This window comes from Vitis vinifera, chromosome 12 (genome assembly GCF_030704535.1).
Source record: "Vitis vinifera cultivar Pinot Noir 40024 chromosome 12, ASM3070453v1".
In the NCBI taxonomy this organism is placed as follows: Eukaryota; Viridiplantae; Streptophyta; class Magnoliopsida; order Vitales; family Vitaceae; genus Vitis; species Vitis vinifera.
In genome coordinates, this window is record NC_081816.1 from 22,620,880 (window position 1) to 22,640,991 (window position 20,112).

At 38.9% G+C, this 20,112-nt stretch overlaps 1 protein-coding gene across 1 annotated transcript; it reads right to left on the reverse strand.

Annotated features, from left to right (window-relative positions):
• Nucleotides 1-10,030: 10,030 nt before the first annotated feature.
• Nucleotides 10,031-15,147, reverse strand: LOC100252582 (leucine-rich repeat receptor-like serine/threonine-protein kinase BAM1). Its single transcript, XM_002263255.5, has 2 exons — nt 12,098-15,147; nt 10,031-10,749 (listed from the first exon to the last, which is right to left on the reverse strand). The coding sequence occupies exons 1-2, from the start codon at nt 14,670-14,672 to the stop codon at nt 10,394-10,396; spliced, it is 2,931 nt and encodes a 976-aa protein (XP_002263291.2). The 5' UTR covers nt 14,673-15,147; the 3' UTR covers nt 10,031-10,393.
• Nucleotides 15,148-20,112: the final 4,965 nt, after the last annotated feature.

A 20,112-nucleotide genomic window follows, 5' to 3' on the forward strand; every position in this document is an offset into this window, starting at 1 on the left:
TCAATCTTTGATACGTGGCGCCAGCGTTTTTGAGTCCGAATGGCATGACCTTGTAGCAATAGAGGCCGTGTGGCGTTATGAATGCTGTTTTTTCTTCGTCATCCGGAGACATGGGAATTTGGTGATATCCGGAGAAGGCATCCAAGAAAGTGAGCATCCCTTGCCCGGAAGTGGAATCCACAATTTGATCTATCCGTGGTAGGGGAAAACTGTCTTTTGGGCATGCATTATTGAGATTGGTGTAATCAACACAGACTCGCCATTTGCCCTCTTTCTTTGGTACCACTACTACATTTGCCAACCAATCCGGATAAGATACCTCTCTGATGAATCCTGCTTCCAACAATTTGTTAATTTCATCTTGGATAACTCTTTGTCTATCCGGGTGAAAGCGTCTAATCTTCTGTCGAACGGGTCTGGCTGCTGGAAGGACGTTAAGCTTGTGAGAGGCGATAGAGGGATGAATTCCCTTCATATCCGAATGTGTCCATGCGAAGATGTCATGGTTGCTTCGAAGGATATTTTGTATGCTCTGGGTTTCTTCTTGTGTCATGAGGGAACTGACGTTTGTGAGGTGATCATTCTCTTCTGAGATTTGGATTGTTTGTAAGGGATCTGCTACCGGGGGATCCTTGTCCACCGGACCCAATAATTGCTATTGGTCGTGCGCAACGCTAGGTTCAGGGGGAGATGCATCCTCCTGGTTAGCGACTGCTTCACGTGCTATTTGGTAGCACTGGCGAGCGGCTAACTGGCTGCCATACAAGTCAGTTTGCCCTTCGTTGGTGAGGAAACTCACCATTTGATGGTATGTGGAAGGGATGGCTTTCATGTAGTGAAGCCATGTGCGTCCCAAGATGACATTGAAGGGTGACAACTCTTGTACCACCGAGAATTGCACGTTGAGAGTGACTGGTCCAGCTCGAACCGGCAGTATAATGTCTCCTAAGGATGTTGTTGATGATCCGTTGAATCCGGATAAGATTCGTCCGGGGTTTTCGAGACCCGCGAGACTATGTCCCATATGGCCAATGACTGATGCTTGTACTAGATCGGCTGAACTGCCTGGATCAACCAAGATACGTCTTACATCAAAATCTCCTATTTCTAGAGAGAGGATGAGGGCGTCGCGATGTGGCTGTAGCGTTCGGGTGGGATTTACTGGTGGGAAAATGATTGTCCCATCAATGGGGCGAGGACCCTCCCCAGTAAGACCCGGCCGGATGGAATTAATGCGTTCGCGTATTGACGCGGCTCGCAGCAATTTCTGTCTTTTCCGCCTGGAATCGTATTCCTCGTCAGATGGGCCCCCGTTGATATAGTTTATGACAGCCTTAGGGGCGACTGGGGCCCTCGGGGCCCCAGAGTTATGATGCTGTGATGCGTCCCTTCCTCCAGTATCTGAGCGGAGGTACTGTTTTAAATGTCCTGCTTTGATGAGCCTTTCAACTAGATACTGGAGGGACCGACATGTCTCTGTTGTATGACCATGGTCTTTGTGGAAGGCGCATTTCTTGCTACGGTCTCTTATAGATGGGTCCGTTTCGAAGGGTCTAGGCCACCTGAAGTCGGACAACCCTTGGATCATTGGGAGAAGTTTTTCGTATGATATGGATAGGGGTGTGATGGACGGCCTATCCGGACGACTCGGCCCGTCCTGCCTCCGGTCAACTAGTTTTGGCCGGTCCGGAGGTTTGGCATGTCTGTCCACGTTATCTCTAGAGGCCCGTCCGGCAACCAAAACTTGCTGAGTGGCTGCACGTACGTCATCTTCGAGTATTGAATATTTGTTAGCGCGTCTGAACAAATCGTCCATCGTTGTAGGAGGTTTTTTTGCCAGCGATTCGAAAAATGGGGTGCCTGGACAGATGCTTCTTTTGAAGATCTGTAGGACAGCGTCCATGCTGCAAACCTCTACTTGGAGTACGGCTTGGCCAAATCGTTTCACAAATTCCCTCAAGGATTCGTTGTCTTTCATTTTTATGTTCTGGAGGGTGCTGATATTCTGCTTGTGTCGAGCAGAGCATAAGTACTGTCCCACGAATGCTTCAGAGAGGTCCCTGAAATTGTCAACAGAGTTAGGAGGTAGGCGATGAAACCATGAGAGGGAATACTTTGCATAATAATGCATCGTTGCCAATATCGAGCGTCATAAGCTGTCGATAGTGCATGATGTGATCGAAGGGATCGTTGGTCCCATCGTATGTGGAAAACTTTGGTACGAGAAACCCTCTTGGGGGCTCGTAATGGGTGATATGAGAGCAAAAGGGCGTGGAGAGCATGTCATCCAGCCTTTTGCTGATGGAGCCAATGGGTGGCTCGTTTGGGAGGTTTCTCCTAGCTGGTCGTTCCGCTAGGTGTGAGTGAACGTTCCGCATCGCTGGGGTGACCATGGGGTCACGATGCGGAGGTACGTTCTGCACCATGGGAGCAATCATAGAATCGGGGCGTGGCGCCCGAGTTGTGGCTACTGGTGGCCTTGATCTCCCAGGCTCTTGTGGGCCTAGTCTTGCGCGCATAGAACTTGACAACTGTGATTTTCTATCACGTTGTCTTTTTGCTGAGAAATGAGTGGAATCTGAGCTTTCCTCACGGGGAGCTCGAGGCATGGGTGTGCGTGGCTCATGGGGCCTTGCGTTGTATGTTCCTGGGACAGCTCCTGTTGACCCAGGATATATTGATTCTGGCTCTGGCCTTGAGTTTGCCACTTGACCTTTTGAGCGCTGACGACGAGGAGGTCCTGATGTTGAGGCTTGAATGCGTAACACAGCGTTTTCTTCCCTTAACCTCTCCGTCTCCTGGAGGAGAGCTCTTAGCTGTTTTTCGCTCGCCAACTGTCTTTTTTCGATGGCTTGACGCCATTCGTGATTATCTTCTTCCTCTCTACCAGATGATCGACTTTGGGAAGGTGTGGCCATCTTTGCTAGTGACTGAATCAAAATAAAAAGTAAAATCTTCCCACAGACGGCGCCAATGTTGTCACCTCGCGTATCATGTGGGCCGCGTTGCTGCTAGATGGATGGACACGCGATTCTCAACACACAAGGGGTTCTTGATTCAGTGGTTGTACCTGCAAAAAGGCATCCGGACAGGGTGTCCGGATGCACCCTCCGATGATGTTGTTAGCCATGGTAAGAGAATAAGATATATGAGGCAGTTGGCCTTTTACTAGGTATCAAGAGGTTACCAGGAGATCATCCCTTTCTTCTTCATGTGAAGTCATATATATACAACTTCAGGAGTACTGTTCCTCTCATTAATGGTGAGGAGATATTTTCTGTTGTGATGATGACAATAGGTGTTAGTAGGAGCACTATCATCCTACGAATGGCTGTCAGAGACCATGGTAGGTGATGCGGCTGTCAGAGATCGTGGGAAGTGATTATGTAGAATGATCGTGGGAAGTGACTTGCTGTCACTTCCTCTTGTCTTCTCATTCTGCAGGTGATGGGATGTGGGCCATGGCTGCTTGTTGTGATTGCGTGTAAGACTCGCTTTACTTTAATTGACCATCCAGACGATTTATATCCGGATGGATCATGCTGATTATCCGGATGTGTTGTGGAGACTATCCGGGTGTCTACGCTCTGCCAGCGTCGTTTGCTCTTCCTTGGATAGGAGAAGCTGAAACGTCGTTTGCCTTTCCTTGAGGGGTTCCGGATAGGATAGCCGCACCATGCATATCTTTAGGAGAATCCGGATGATGATGGTCCGGATAATGATGGTCCGGCTGATAGCACGTGCCACGCGTCACCATGAGCTGCGTGCCACGTGTTTCCCAAGGGGAGGGGTCCCTACAATGTAACGAGGTTTTGACTAATAATTCCTGGAGTCTCTCATTTTCACTCTGTTTTCTTCTTCCTCTTTAACTTTTTCATTTTCTATACTCCTCTGCTCATGTGGACTTCCATTTGTGAAAATACCTTGATCTGTGTATCATCTTTTGGTGGAATATTGGTTGCTCCTGACCCGTGGATGACCGTTACTTGAAATCACTGGACTGATGAGGGCATGGAAAACAACCAACCATTGTTTTCAGTCTCTAAGTTTGTTTCACTGGTGAAGATGCCCTTGACAGTGCCAAAGCGGTTAACAATCCCTATAGTTGAGGGGGAAAGATGGTCAAGGGTATATGCTGTAGCTAGTGCTTCATTGGCTCCTGTTCTTCTTGCATTTTTGTGGAATTCCTAAGACGATGTGGGTTCTCAAGGCATGAACGCCGCATATCTTGTTGGTGTTACAGTTGGTTGTAGTCTTGGCATTCTTGCATATCGTTATACTGTATCTGATCAGCCACCTCAGAGGTTCTTAATTCTGTGGGTTTTGGGAGGATTTATAATGAGTATCATCTGGTTCTACATAATTGCAAGTGAGCTTGTAGCCTTGTTGGTGGAATTCGGTGTTATTTTTGGGGTTAATCCATCTCTCCTTGGATTAACTATATTGGCACGGGGTAACTCAATGGGTAATCATGTTAGCACTCTGGACTCTAGATTCTGGGCCTGATCTTCACTGGAAACATTATCTTTGCCCTTGCTTTGACGGGTCCTCTGCGTCATGTTGACAAAGACCTCCTTGGGTGGTGATTATGTGAATGAAAAATCAAATCCGGAAGGCTAAATGGTCAGCCAAAGAAGCTTCATATAAACATGGGTTCCAATGCCAATGGATACGCAGATTATTTGCTTGGAGTTTCTGAAAAGCCTAGTGAAAAACGAGGTGTTGACTACAGCTCCTTGCATGGCCATGCATGGCACCCACCATGTCCTTCTCTCTACACCACATGCTTTTCACACTCCACCCTACCCATACCTTATTTCTCTCACCATGCATGCCCGTTCCATGCTCACCATGTCCCATACTAACCACATGCATGCTTAATTTCTTATTCATCCTATCACCACTACATATCCGCGTCCTTCCTCCAGATTTCTTTCATACCCACTATTTTCTTTTCTACGTACCCATCAAACCTGCCCATCTCATCCTCTGTCATCCATCTCATGCATGCATCCCATATCCATCAAATCCATTGTTCCAATCCATTGTTCCATGCCCGTGTCTCATACTCTCTCATATGCATGGCAGCCTTCATTACCCATCAAACCATCCATCACAATCCCTATACTCACGATGCATGCATGGCCACCCATCACGCCTAGCAAACCAGTCCTCCTACCCTCATGCACACCACCACTCCCATGCATGGCCACGTTCTATCCATTTCTCTCTTTACACCACACTCTACACCTATTTTTATCTTTTTCATACTTTTCAAACCCATATGTCAAGACAATCATCTTCATGTCTAATGTCTCGGGACAGACCCGCCATTTAGTCATCCTCCATATTCCCAACTCACCATATCCATACTTTCATTACTCTCCATCCCTTCTTTCACCATACCCATATTTTGTTCCCATCATGCAAATACCCCACCATCCATCCGATTCACCCTCATCTTATCTCTATCATTTTCCACATGCATGGAAGTCTTTCACTTGGTCACCTTCATCCCATTACTTTCCCCGTTGTCGCACTTCATCACCCATACCATTAACCCTACGCCTGCATCCTTCAACATCTCCTATCCTTCATACCCATTTCCTAACCTTCATACCCCCAATACCCTCATCGCCATACCACTTTCTCACACTATCCCACTTACCCGTGTTCAAAAGAATGCATGACTGCAAGACTGAGGATGTTAAGGAGTTCCAGAGAGTGCCTGGGTGCAGATGTATATGTTTCCATGCAAGGAACAGCTTGCAAGATACCCAAAACCAGATCCACGAACGCAACCATTAACTACACCGGCACCAATTCCTAAACCTTCCCCAAGGCCCGTGTTGGGGACCACTCCAATTCCTTCATCCATGTTATCATCTACACCCCCCGACACTTCTGCAGTTTGGGAGTCTAAGTTCCGTTCCTGGGTGTATCCTTAGCTTCACTTCTATAAGGCCTCCTATAGCCACTCCGATACCACAAAGGCCAAGTTCCAGTGATTTGTGTTCTGTCACCTTCAGCAGTTGCAGCTATCATGGAGGTAGTGGAAATTAAATTGGATCCTATTGTGTGCATAACAGAATGAATCCCTCAGCATGACATGGATAAGGTGAAGGCTGCTCTATATGGGCAATCAAAAAACCCGAATGATTGGCCCAAGTTACCCTGGTATTGTCAAGCCTAGAAGATGCAAAATTGGCATTATGTCTGAGTACACTCACAAACCCGAACGTGTAGGAGATTACCCGGATTTCAAAGAAGAAAGCGTTTGTGATGGTCCGGATATCGGCAGTGGTGTGAGTAATGCATGTAGCATTCAACAAATGACTGACGCTGAAATTGGGATATGGTTCAGTTGGAGCTGCAGTCATGTTGAACCTATCGTGGTGGTTGTTTGTTAGTTTACAACTTTCATACATTTTTATTATACCATCAGATAGTGCTTGGAGTCGATTCTTAATGCTGGAACTTGATAATTTGTTGTCAAAAGCATCTCTTGATACCAGTTAATGCCATCTATTTGGAAGGGGGGATCATCAGAGCTTTATATAAAGGAAAGTGGCAGTCATCACTCAATTTCTAATTGCTTATGCTACTTTGCTTATGCTACCTCCCATTATTACTTCCACGTTGCTGATAATTATATCCACCGCGGTGAAGTTGATTTGATGATAGGTGGCGGAGTTAAGGCTGTTGTTATTCACCCTGGCCTAAAAGGTTTTGTCCCTTTGCCTCAGAGAAATGATGATTCCTGAACTGCTTCAAGGCTATGGGACAGGGATTGATATGGTTCTGTCATGGGTAAGAATATTGAGGCATCAGCAGTGAAGAGCTTTAGAACATGCTATGAAATGAGGTGCTCCAGTTGTTGTTGTATACTTGAGAGGTGCAGTTGACTGTGATATTCATCATATGGCTGATCCAAGAGTTGATGAGCCTGGTGTTTCGTCGTGCATCAAGAGCATCCTTGAAGGCGCTGACGTCACTCATCCTATTCCAGTTGAAGAAGAGGTGCTAAATGTCAATTCATCATCACATGGAGAATGAGCACTTCTCAATATCTCCTCACTAGCTGCAGGCTATGAGGGGTGAGCGGGGCCCCACAACGTCATATTCTGGTCTGGTGACTATTCAGGCACCTCTTCCCACCACATAGCCACCTTTAGCATGACCCATTTCTGGGCCACGTGCCATCCCTCAAGCCCTTTCTCTTTGATTTCAAAATAATAATTTCCAACCCCGTTTTGAAATGATTTTCCAACTTTTGGTTTTTTTTAAAAATGTTTTCAAGACATCAAATTTTCCATCCTTAGGGCTTTTAGATACCAACATCTCATTTTTAATAAAATTTGGTCGTCTTTTTCTTTTTGGCGAGCCACTTTCAAATTTTCTTTGATTTTCAAAATGTTTTAAAATAAGTGTGAATTTAATTTTCGTAATTCCAAGTGATGGAATTTACGGAATTAATTCATGCAAAAATAAACGAGCTTTGGTGGGGGCCCTACATATGAGATTTCATGACTAATCGATTGATTGATTGATTTATTTGTCATGCATGATTGATTTACTCTATTCCTTGATATGCGCTTAATTATATATGTTCATTGTTCACTATCCATGTTTCATGATAGCGCATTTGTGATTGCTGCCCAGGTACGCATCTATTCATATTTTGCTCATTCTTTATACATGCTTTGTCTCTCATATGTGCATGATTGATTCGAGTATTCATTGATTTTCTCATTGATTGCCAAGTCAGCTTTATTTTATTAGTAGAGACCCGACTTTAGGGACTTAGAGGGGTGCTACGGTCTTTACCGTACCTTCCCGATAAGTAACCTGACCCCCGAACCCAATCCGGTTTTTCACAGACCGCCTTTTCCAAAAATAAGGAGTCACACTTAGGGTTTTTCTTTCTTATTTTGTTTACCCTTTAAAAATAAAACAAAAATAAGTGGCGACTCCAAGTCATTTTCTAATAAATAAATAAAAATCAATTTTTTGAAATAAAAATCGAGTTTCGCCATCGAGTGGGAAACGCATTGAGCGAGCCGAAATGCAGGGTCCACAGTAAACAAAAAAATAAAAAAAAATAAAAAAGAAGAAAATCATCAAAACTTAAAAAAAAAAAAATTGAAAAACCACTTCTTGTTGTATAATTTGTAAACATCATTTTTTATCTTAAAAACAATATTAAGAGTGCGTTTAAGAGTGATTTTAGAAAATCTTTTTAGCATTTTTAACGTTTAAATGGTAAAAAATTTCAAGTGTTAGAAAGATTAAAAACATTTTCTTTCTAGAATCATTGTTAAACGAGCTTTAACTTTATCAAACAGAGTGCTTTGATGGTGATTCTAGGAAGCACTTTTAGCCTAAAAAATGTTTTTGAAAAAAAAAAGTGTTTAGCAAATTTTAGGAAATATTTTTAAAATTTTGAAAAATCACTTGTAGTGTTAAAAAAAATCATTTATAGTGTTAAAAAAAAAATCATTTATAGTGTTTTAGGGAGAAACACTTATAAGTGATTATACTAAAAACATAAGAGAAAATGCTTCCACTGAAAACACTTCGAGTAAAAACACTACCAAGTGTACTTTCAAAATGTGTTTAGTTGTGTTTTTTAGTGGAAGTGTTTTATCTTAAAAGTGTTTTTAAGAGAATAATCTATCGAGTGTTTCTTCAAAAAACAATATAAGTGAACTTTTAACGTTATAAGTGATTTTTCAGATTTTTAAAAATGTTTCCTAAATTTATCAAACACCTCAACTTTTTTTTTCAAAAACGCTTTTTAAGCTAAAAACGCTTTCTAAAATCACTATCAAACAAATTCTTAATAATTTTAAAAAATTAAAAGAACATTATATTTTCCACCTTTTAATTGCTAAAAAGAAAATTATATCAAAACACATATAAAATCCTCAACATAAAATTATAACTAATGATATATTTTTCACTTTTTTATTTTTGATATTTATTTTCTTTTTAAATATGGGTAACATGTGCATTATTTTGATTTTCCTCTTTGCTTGATTGAATTTGAATTTAAACAACTATCATCAATCAATTGATTTGGTATCAATCAAGAAAATCTCTCCTCTCATGGTTAATATTTAAAAGGGGAAAATTTTCCTTACATTTTTTAACTTAGAAATTAAAAAAAAAATCTAAAAAAAATAAAAAATTGTTGATTGTATCTTTTCAAAGTAGTGTGTTTGCTTTTGAGAGTTCTATAAACTTTCACAATAAAAGGAGCATGAATTTTAAAGAATTTGAGATTGGGTTTGGGCCTAATTTGAAGATAAGAATTGGGCTTAAATAAATGGGCCTAGGGGTGGTATTTGAGATAGAAATTGTAGTTGGGATCCTCCCCTTAGTTGGCCCCTTAGAAGCCACCTAGGTTTTGCCATGCAAAACTCTAGACCCACAAGACCCTTGGGCCACCAAGCCCATGGTAGTGTGACAATGTTGTCTTGTTTCAAGAGACAAATAAAACAACAAAAATGAGAACAATCATAATACTATGGAATTTCTAAATTAATCTTAAAAAAAAGTATTGATCCACAATAAAAAAATAAAAAGAGAAAAAGATCCCATAATTATAAATCTAGTCGTCTCCATTTTTTTGTCTTAAAAAATATCCTATTTTTGACATAAATGCCCCTCAATATATTGATTATTTACATGTGTGTGTTTTTTTAAAAGGTTATTTTGCAAGAAAAAAAAAGGATATTTTTGTCCAAAATAAAATTTTTAGGGTTAAAAAAAAGTTGAGGATTAGATTAAATCACAAATATTTATTTCTTGTATCTTCATTTTCTTGGCTTTGATATCCTTTTCAATTAATGAAGATGTTTAAAGCATCTCATAAATGATAAGGGAGAGAGAATAAATAAATAAAATAAATCCATTAAATCACAAATATTTATTTCTTATATCTTCATTTTCTAGGCTTTGATCTAGAAATTTTAACCATCTAGAGAGAGAAAGAGAGAGAGAGAGAGAGAGTTGAAGTGAAGTATGATTGAGGAAATATCAAATATATATAATAGATATATATAGTACAAAGAGCATGCATGAGCCATTTCATTTTTGCAAGCTCTCAACCCTAAATATTAAAACCCTAGAGGGAGCCCCTCAAAAAAGAAGTGGATATCCCTCAATTATTTCTTATCTATTTTGCCACCAAATCTCCTATTCTCGGACCTAAGCAATAAGAAAATTTAATAAAAATTTAAAATTTAAAATTTACTTTGCACATCAATAACACTAACTCTTCCACAAAATCAATCTATTTTAGGACACCATTAAAACCCTAACTTTCAAAGTTTTCCTTTTTCCTATTTTAAAGTAAAGTAATTTTCTCTTTCTCAAGATTTTGATGTTGCTAAAGAACAATTGATGATGATGAAGTTTTGTTGTCGGGGGAGTTACGATGGGACTCGGATAGCATTTGAACCACCTCTCTCATTGTCGGCCGCTCAACACTGTTCTCTTCAATGCATAACAATGCTATGAAGAATAAATGCGTCGCTTCATTTCTGGGTATTGTCGCTAACCTTGGATCAACAATTCGAATAACATTTTCTTTGCAACAGTTAGTTGTTCTTTTTGCCCATTGTACAATGTCCACACCTTCTCCAAAATCACCCACAGGGCGACGTCCCGTGATGAGCTCTAACAATACAACTCCAAAACTATATACATCGCTTTTTTCATCGACTCTTAGAGTGTATGCATATTCTGTAACAAGAATAAAACAAGAATTACTCAAATCAACTTACACAAGTATAATAAAAAGTATATATATATATATATATATATATATATATATATATATATAGAATTACACATAAGCAATGACGTGGCAAAATGGAGCAAAGTGTTCATGGTACCAACAAAGGCCAAAAAAAAAGCCAAAAGAGTGATAGTGGATGGAGCTCTTTACACGTAAGATCGAAATCAGATGTTCAATTGCTTAAAAAAAGAAAAGAAAAACAAGGGGGCTGACTCTATGCGGATGGAATTTATTTTTCAAATAATTATACAAACGTAAAATAGTTAAAATAATGTTCATGTCGGTTAGCTTTCACGACACTCAACCACCTGTTACGGTAGTGATCAGTGATCAGTGAGTCAGAATTGACCAGCTCTGATCTCTGATCTCCGTGGAACCCACAGATATCAATGGCACAGAATTTGATTAAGTGCACCCCACTCCATTGTATTATTCTATTTGCAGTGTGGTTTTCGAAAAAATTCTACCTCACCACAATCAACGGGTGGTGTTTTTAGCTGTCACTGTTGCAAAGTCAGGGGCTGCAGTTGGGTGCTGCGCGGGTACAGGGAATACAGTGTTTTGTCGCCGTCTGTTCAGACCACTTGGGTTTGATTTTGTGGTGGAGGATAGGGGGATGTTTTTTTATATCTTTTTTTAATTCTAAGATTTTTCACAAAATTTAAAAAGAATTTATTGTTTTTTTTTATTTCTTTTTTAAAAAATGATACAAGAAAAAAAATATATTTATTTGTCTAGTAAATTGTGACCGTAGGATTAATTGAAATTGACAATGAACGGCTAGGATAGTTCCGTGGAGGATAAATAAAGTCAATGGTGAAATATAATGTGACATACATTTAAGAAAAACATAAATTACTATGCAATCCTAACCATCTGATCGTGGCTAATTGGCAGTTGATGAGTATGATAACGAAATTATGCAATCATAACCGTCCGATCAAGCTATAAACGTGCGGTGATGATTAAAAAATAAATAAATGTCAACCATAATAAGATGCATGCTACTAGGCAAGAATAGACCACATTATGAATCATAGCCGTCGGATTAATCTAAGTGACAATAGACGGCTTGCATGATGGAATCTTCCAATGATGATTAATGTCAAACTACTAGTGGGTCACCTTCAAAATTTGACCAATCAGACGGCTACTATCAATCAAGCCATGACCCACAAATTTGACAGTGGAATATTCACCCAAATAATAATAATAAATAAATAAATAAATAAATAAATAAAATTAACTAACTTAACTACCAAAGTAACTGTCAATTGTAGAAACAACACATACCTGGTGCGATGTAGCCATAAGATCCTGCAATTGCAGACATGCATTCCGACGCGCCGCCGTCGATCAAGAACTTGGCGAGCCCAAAATCGGCGACGTGCGCTTCGAAACTGGAATTCAAGAGAATGTTGTTCGATTTCACATCCCGATGAACGATCAAGGGCGAGCAGTCATGGTGGAGGTAGCATAATCCTTTAGCAGCGTCGACCGCGATTTTGTACCTCAGATTCCACCCCAGGAATCCGCCCTTTTTCCCATGCAGTGCCTCTCCTAGACTCCCATTTTTCATGTACTCGTATACGAGAAGATTCGTCTCCTTGTTCGAGCAGAATGCGATTAATCGGACGATGTTCCGATGCCTGATGTTCCCTAGGGTTTGGATCTCAGCCCGAAAGCCGTGATCATGGCTGTTGGGGCCGAATCCAAGGAGTTTTTTGACTGCGACTTCGGCGCCGGTGGGCATTTTTCCGTGGTAGACGATCCCTGCGCCGCCGCGGCCGATGACGTTGCCGTCCTTGACGCACTCGAGGACGTCGGCGACGGTGAATTCCACCTTCTGGAATGCTGTCATCCGCCATGAATCGGATGCGGTTTTTTTGAATGATTTTGCTTTGATTATCGCGGCTGCGGCGAATACAAGTGAGCAGATTAAGAGACCTAGTGCGAAGATGAGCTTGAAGTCGGCCGGTGGTTTTCCCGGCGTGCCGTTTATGGCGGTGAAATTGCATGGATTGTTGAGGAGAGAGCCGCAGAGGTGAGGATTGCCGGCGTATGATGAGGCATTGAAGAAGGCGAATTGGCCTGATTCAGGCAGTTTCCCGGACAATTCATTGAAGGAAAAATCAGCTATAGTGAGGCTCTTCATGGATCCAATCGACTTCGGGATCGCTTCGCTCAAGTGATTCCTCGATAAATTCAAGTAATTCATGATCTTGATGTTGGAAACCTCAGATGGGATTGGCCCTGAGAGGTTGTTCTGGCTGATATCAAGGTAAGTCAGATGAAAACAAGCCCCAATCTCCAGTGGGATTTCACCGGAAAGCGAGTTCCTACTTAGATCAAGCTTCAGCACCTGCTTCAGCTCGCCAATGGAGGGAGGTATGGGACCCGAAAACTGATTCCCACCCAGCAAAAGTATCTGCAGAGAAGTGAAATTCGATAGCGAGGATGGCAGCCGTCCTGAAAGAAGATTGTTTGACAAATTCAGCTCCCCGAGTTTCTCAGGAATGAATGAACTGTTATGGTTTTCAGGCAGCGTCCCGGATATATAATTGTTCTGCAACTCCATGAGATTGAGCAGAGGCAGGTATATGAATCCACCAGGGATGCTGCCATTCAAATAGTTCTGCCCAAGCCTCACCCTGGTGAGACTAGAACACCTCCCCAACCCCTCCGGAATTGGCCCGAAGAGGAAATTCTTGAGAAGAATTAGTATGCGAAGCTGGTTGGACGAGCAAAGGTTGCCGGGGATGGCGCCGGTGAGCTTGTTGGAGGAGAGATCGAGCTCCTGGAGCCTCCCATTCTGGCCTAATCGTTCGGGAATGATGCCAGTGAAGTTATTCATCCATAGGCCTAGTGTCTGCAGATTGGGGAGCTCTGCAACGAAGTCCGGAATGGAGCCATGGAGGCGGTTCAAGAACAGGTTCAGCAAGCTCAGCTGGAGGAGATTACTCAACTCTAAGGGAATTTCACCTGTGAGGGCGTTGTTGGAGAGATCAAGGTTCACCAAGCTTGTTAGATTACCGAGACGATTCGGGATCGAACCAGACAGCTGATTGATGTGGAGAAAGAGGGTGTTGAGGGACTTCAAGTTCCCGAGCTCTTCCGGGATGTGCCCGTCTAGCTCACAGCTCGAAAGATCCATGTGAACCAGGTTGATCAGCTTGCCAAACTCACTTGGAATACCGTCTGTGAAAGAATTGTAGTACCCCAAGTAAATTTCCTTCAAACTTGTGAGATTCCCCAACTCAATAGGTATTTTTCCGCGAAGATCGTTGCCTGCAAGCGATAAGTACTCGAGGGCGGCCAGGCCTCCATAGATTTTTGGGATTTTCCCATAAAAGAAGTTGCCCCCAAGGTCTAAGTACCTGAGCTTCTTCAAGCTCAAGACGCCCTGAGGGAGAAGAGCAGTGAAGTTGTTGTTGTATGCGTCTAATACTTCCAAGTCTTCCATTGTCGAAAAGCTCCAATTCAAGCTGCCGCTGAACTGGTTGTTGGAGATGTTGAGCCACCGGAGGGAGCTCAAATTCTGAATCTCTATCGGGCCAGTGAAGTTGTTTCCGGAAATGGAGATGTTGCTGAGCTGATCAAGGCGGGAAATGTCTGGAGAAACTGAGCCGCAGAGGTTCATATCTGTCAAGTCCAGTCCCACAACCCGCCCATGAGCGCATTGAATTCCTCTCCACCAGCAGACCGAGCTCAGAGTCGAGACGTTCCATGAGCTCAAACCCGGATCAGAGAACGCAAATCCCCGTTTTAGAGCCACCAAAGCGTGAAAATCACTGCTCAGAGAAGATGAAAAAGATGGGGTACTCAGCCGGAGGAAAAGGACTAGTGCAAGAGCAATGAAAGAAGCCATTTTCCGGGAAAAGTTTTTCAGGGAAATTGGAGTTGGAAGAGAATACTGAGAGATTTAAGGTGCTGGGTGAGGTTAAAATTGTGGGAAAAGTGGGGGAAAGTGAAGAAGGGAATCTGGGAAACTTCAAGTGTGCACAGGCTTGAAGAATCAAACATCTTCAACAACTCAAGCAGTCTTGAAATACAAGGAAGAAGCTAAGCCTCTACTTTTCTTTTCTTTTCCTTTCCTTTCCTTTGCTTTCCTTTCTTTTCCTTTCTTTTCTAACCTTTGATGATCATGAAACTGAGCTAGAAAACTGGGTTTTGGGTGATGGCTATATATCAATGAGTATCAAAGCAAAGCAAAGGAAAGAAAGAGAGAGTGAGGAAAAAGAAAAGCAAAGTATGAGTGAGTGAGTGAGTGAGTGAGAGAGAGAGAGAGTGAGAAAAAGAAGAAATTAAAGAAAGCCGTTGGAGAACCGAAATTTAAAGTTTAGATTAGGGAGAGGCAATCCAAAAAAGAAAAAAAAGAAAAAAAAAAAGTAAAGTTGATTCTTTCTCTCTCTTTCTCTTGCTTTCTTTCCCTGTTCATGTGACAAAAATGCCCTTTAGCTTTAATCAAAGCAACACTCTTTGTGGAGAATTTGCACTTTCATTCAATGAAAATGGCTGAATTCTCCTTGTGCTTTTGGTGAATGACTTAAAATATGTTTGTCTCCTAATCAATTGTCACAAAGGTATCTAATGTACATGTTGTATATCATTGCCTCAAAGCTGAGTGAATTTCAAAAAATGGCACTGTTGGCTTCTTGTGTCCAAATTTTTTGCTGACAGATTTCTAGTCATACCTTAGTAAACAAAGGAATGAGCAATCGCAAAAGAAAGTAAACCGAGATGTTCTAAGATCGTATTTCTAATGTCATGTAAAGTTGTAAGTTACTTAAAAGTTTAGCTTATAAGAATTAATCGACTAACCATTACTTATAATTAATATTTGGAGTGTGGCACATGATTAACAATGTAAGAGAGGAGAGTTTAAAATTACACCAATGTGGTATGATTTTAATATATTTTTTCTTATACTTTTTATTTTTATTTTCTTTCTCTTAAATGTATTTGGATGCCAGATACAATCTTACAACCTTTGAAACATTATACGGTGTTGGAGTTGGGTTTGCGTGTTCAAATGGGTTAACATGATTCAACAAAATGAGAAATCGGAAGAACAAATTTGGGAGTTAAAACTGGTTAGAAATTGACATTGTATGATCATAAAAAAAGTAATCTCTTACTCACTTTCTTTTTTAGAAAAGTATGAAAGAACATGCTCTTACAAGAAAGTCATTTCTCTTAAATTTCTTTTATTTTTTTAAGTGTAAGAAGGTTAACGTTTGTGTTGTGGACATAGAATGATTATCATTTTTTTTTTTTGTAGTTTTATTCATGACTTAGGGTAGAAAATTCGTCAGTGAAACAATCAATCTAAATTTTTGGCATTTTAGAAGGTAATTTGAAGTCTTATTTCCTTCATACGGGTATGTATTCTAACCGATTTTACAAATTCATAATAGGGTTTTGCTTTTGTTATTCGAAGAATAAACAAGAAAATGAGAAAAGGATAGAAGTAAAACATGGATAAGTTTGGTATTTTGGTTACAAATCAAAAGAAAGATATCCATAGTATCTTCATAGAAATAGTAAAAGACCAAGCATTTTTTTTAATTAACCCGATCATTTCAATGGCTTAATTAGAAAAAAAAGCTCTTAATAGACAAAGAACGCGGCAAGAAAAGCATATAAGCACCTTGTCGATGGATGCCAATGCATGGAGGACCCATAAAAAGTATAGTATCACACTATATCTAATGTTGTCTTAGTTGTCTCTATACGGTTTCAACGCTTTGTACGCATGAAACATGTTATCCTAATGATGCAATCGATGAATATCTTAGTCTATAATCTAGGTTTACACAAGGGTAATTTTCTTATTTAAATTTTTTTTTTATTGGTCTTGATCCTTTTCTCTTGGGTTGGAAACATGTGCCTGCAGAATCAGTGGCTGTAAGAAGTAAAAGGGATGTGATGATTATTAATATATGATTACAATGTTTTTTTGAATGATCAATATATAATTATGTAGTAAGGATAGGTTGCATAGAAGACTGAACCAGGTAAGCTTTTTTTGATCTATAGTGCTTTATTCCTTCCACTTCCATGCCCTAAACATAGAGAGAGAGGGAAAGAGAGAGATTATCCATACATAGAAGGAGAGAGAGAGAGAGGGAGAGGGAGAGATGGAGGGAGGTAAGGGGACCAACAGTCTACGTAATGTGTATTGGAGCTTTATTAGAAGATGGAATAGTCTTAAAGAGAGGGCTGAAAAGTAAAAGCAGATGATGGTATTTGCTTTTGATCTTCCACCTAAAAAGAAAAAGCAAAGAGAAAAATCCATGACCCCCCCACCTCTCTCTCTCTCCTCTCTGATCTATCTCTCTTCTTTCACGTGGAAAAGAGTGCTCTTGTATGAACTTGAACTCAATCAGAACAACCCCCGCTTGACCCCTCATACATGGGAAAGAGTGCTGTTGTATTAACTTGTGTTTCTCTCTCATACATTCATGTGGGCTTATTGTCATAGAATGCTGCATCGGTGTGGCTCCACTCATGTTAATTCAATGCATTGCCCCTTTGCCCTGGGGGCTCTCCCTCAAATGGGCAATTCAAGGCCATGTATGTGGGGGTGGGTTGGGTGGGTTCTCTATTTCATTGCCCTTGGCCTCCCAAAGTGCTCTTCTCTTTTGAGGTGTCTCTGTCTGTTTTCTTGATGGGCAGGTCTGCCCTTTTGAAGGGTCACTGTCTAGTGGGGTGTGAACCTCCCTCTTGTGGTCTCCGCTTCATCCTTAGCTCAATAATAGCTTACTAAGGGCTAACCTTAACACCTTTTTTGGGGTATGGTCCTATGAACCATTTGTGTTTGAATGTTCTTTTAAGGTGTAAAGAGTGAGAAAATGATTTATTTTAGAACAAATTTACTTGTATTTCAATTTTATATTAGGATGTTTCGAGGTTGATTTCGTTGAGAATATTTTTAGAGTCCGTTTGATAATGATTTTAGAAAATGCTTCCAATATTTTTAACACTTGAAAATTTTTAACATTTAAGTATAAGAAACATCATAAACATTTTTTAAAATCAATACCAAACACACTTTTAATGTTTTTATCAAAAACACTTCATGATATAAAAAAATAAAAGTGATTTTGCGTTTTTAATTTTTTTAGAATTTTTTTTTTTTTTTTTTTTTGTAATCAAAAGAGTTGTTTTCAAATACAAAAAGATTGGAAAGGTTTCCTAAAATTATTGACATACGAGATCTAACTTCGATATCATCTCTTATATAAGTGAAAATTTTAATATTAACTTATTAGTGCAAGAACATAAAAATGAATCATTCACACAATAGCATGTGAGATTTTATTGTAGTTCAATCAAACATGACTATATTTATGGATGAGATAAAATCATTCTATTGTACTATAGATATATTTCCTGAACTTTTGCCATAGTGGAGTGATTGAAAAGTGAGCAGTTGTAAATGGTAGAGCCGGGGGCACTAATCAATAATGACGAGAGTTGTGGTGAGGTGGACCCTTTCACTTGAGCTAGTTCCCGCTTTCTTTCTATTAGAGGTTGCGATGTGGCATAAAGGTGAAGATATTAGGGTTGGATAGTTGGTTTAGGTTGGAGAATCAATGTCCTTCAATTCCAACTTTAAAGGTAAGTGTGGTTTCCTTAGGAGTCGGTGGCTTCATCAAAGAAGCAATTTGCTAGTTAGTAAGACAAGAAAAATAATTGACAAAGTTATAATGAATATTATAGAGCATAAAAAAAAAAAAAAACCATATACAACTATTGAGTCTTAAAATATCTCAAATTTATACGTTTCTTATACTTACAAGTTATATTAAGACATCACTCCATCAAACATCTCCTACTATTCCTCACATCTCTACCTAATCGGCATAAACTTTACATATCCATATTTATCTTATAACTTTTTTCTCTCATGTTTTATGATATTTATAGTCATAACAGCTTTTCTCATCCCGAAAACCTATTTAAATGTGTAAAATATTTGAAATATATACCAAAAAGAAGTTTGAAATACTTTTTAACAAGCACTAATCTAGTGCTAGATTACTAGTGCTAGATTAAAAATCATCGATCATTACCATCTTTTTAATTTCATGTTAAATCTTTATTTTAATTTTTTAACATTTTTTTGTAGTACCTTGGAAGAAGTCTCCAGGCTTATATCAACTGTGGTGTGATGATGTTGTGATGATGAAGGTATGTAGACATGCAAAGGGTACACATTATTGAAGATAGATTTTTGTGATTGATTTTTCAAATTTAAATATAGACAGTAAAGACAGTCTGATACAATGAGGTACTGTCCATATAGAACAGGCTGCAGCCATACTTTTATTTTTGGTTTTTGATTGCCAGTATTTGTCTGATCATCACTTCCACCAGATCTGATGAAATTGTAGAAGAAAAAAAAGATAAAAAAAGAAAGGAAGAAAAGTTAAAAGTACAACCATACTTTTCTTGATATCATTTTGTTAGTTTTTGTAATTATTTTTTTATTTTTTTTAAATAAAGATAAATTCTATATAGTAAAATTTTTATACAAAAAGTCTTAATTTATCTTATATTTTTAAAAATTATTTAATTTTTTTTAAAAATTTGAACTAGTAATTTTTTTAATACTGTAATTTTTAAACAGTTTTTTTTTCAAATCATTATTTTTTCAATATAAAATTTTAAGAGTTATTATATTTTACATATAATTTATGACTATTATTAGATTTTTTAAAAATAAGAAATGTATTCAAATGCACACTTAATTATCAGATTTGATCTTAAATAAATTTTAAAATATAAAATCAAATGCAATTGTCAGCTATAAGCCCATATGTTAATTATCTATGTTTTAAAATCCTAAGAAACTTAGGATTTGTTTGACAACTGTTTTTAAAACAGTTTTCTACTTTTCAGAACAAAAAACCTATAAAACTCGCTCAACAACCAAAAACTATTTTATGTTTTTTGTTATTAAAAACATAAAATAAGGTGTTTTTAGAGATCATTTTTAGTTGTTTTATGTTATTTTTACATATTTTTTAAGGGTTATTTTAAAAAATAATTATACAAATATTTAGAATGATTAAAAATAAAATATTACACATAAAAATTATTTTTAAAAGATATTCAAAATATTAAAAATATATTAAAAACATTATAGGTTTCTAAATAGACTTTTGTTTTACAAAACATTAAACAATAGTTTTTATAAACCGTTCTCAAAAACTATTTTTCAAAACTGTTTTAAAAATTAATTATCGAACATGCCTTTATACTTTTCTTCCAAAAGAAAATTAGGTTTTTATTTAATTAAA